The sequence below is a fragment of the Aethina tumida genome, chromosome 7, assembly GCF_024364675.1.
Source record: "Aethina tumida isolate Nest 87 chromosome 7, icAetTumi1.1, whole genome shotgun sequence".
Lineage (NCBI taxonomy): Eukaryota > Metazoa > Arthropoda > Insecta > Coleoptera > Nitidulidae > Aethina > Aethina tumida.
In genome coordinates, this window is record NC_065441.1 from 16,067,749 (window position 1) to 16,068,788 (window position 1,040).

The following is a 1,040-nucleotide window of genomic DNA, read 5'->3' on the forward strand; positions in this document are numbered from 1 at the left end:
GTTGGTAAATGTCAGGTATAATTTATGAAATTTTTTTTCAAAAATTATTCGTTCTTTATTTATACTGCAATAATATTACATCATTATGTTTAGCAATTATGTTGCTAATAAGCAATAACATCAGTTTTACAATTAAGTATAGAAATATTTCTAAAGCATTAAATATACATTAATGGACAAATTTGCTTTAAATTCGAATCTTCACGGTTTTAAAGTCACAACACTTTTATCCATCACAATGAACACACTAGTAAGTCACCAAGCTAAAATAAAAAAAAGTCTAATAATTCTTCTACAGATTTTCCTTAGCAGCTGCCTAGCTTTGGCCACCAGCCAATTCGTGCCTTTCGACCCTTACACAACAACGGAGCCCACTCGACCAATATGGACAGGTCCGCTCGCCAACCACGTGAACGGCATCCCTCCCCAGGACACACCTGAAGTGGCTGCCGCCAAAGCGCATCTCGACAAAGCTTACAGTCAAGTTCTAGCCGTGCTTCCCGTTCTGCCACCGGAAGACAGATATAGGACGCAACCAAATTTGGTACCGCAAATTCCAGTGCATCAACATCACCACGTACAACCGCAAGTAGTGCAGCCACAGGCGCAGGTACTTCAGCCCCAGGCACAGGTGGTGCCTCAGTTCACCCAGTTTTCCGAGGAGATTCCCAGGAGCCCCATTGGGGAAGTGCCGGAAGTTGCTGCGGCTAGGGCCGCTCATTTGAAGGCCTTCCAGGAGGCTCAAGCTGCACTTCCTCCAGTGAGGAATTAGATTATTTTCTGTAGGTTTATTTATAAATATTTTATTGTTTAGTAATTGTTTTATTGCTAAATTTAAAACTAACTCTCACCTTTAATAGATTTTGTTGTTTGTTGTTGTCGTACAAGCCCTTACTCTACAAAGTTATATTAACACTTTGGTGGCATGGTGTCTAAGTAATAACCTCCAGCTAAATGTAAAGAAATGCTTTATTGTAAGTTACCCCAAACGTAAATTGCCAGTCAAATTTCCATACAACATAAATGGATGCGTGCTGGTG

The 1,040-nt window shown here is 40.4% G+C and overlaps 1 protein-coding gene across 1 annotated transcript; it reads left to right on the plus strand.

Moving 5' to 3' along the window:
• Positions 1 to 238: 238 nt before the first annotated feature.
• LOC126266283 (uncharacterized) lies at positions 239 to 827 on the plus strand. Its single transcript, XM_049969965.1, has one exon. It carries the CDS (start codon positions 239 to 241, stop codon positions 770 to 772), a length of 534 nt encoding a protein of 177 aa, XP_049825922.1. The 3' UTR covers positions 773 to 827.
• Positions 828 to 1,040: the final 213 nt, after the last annotated feature.

What these genes read in the sequence shown, in the direction of transcription:
- LOC126266283 (XM_049969965.1), top strand. Translation starts at nt 239, where the DNA reads ATGAACACACTAGTAAGTCACCAAGCTAAAATAAAAAAAAGTCTAATA.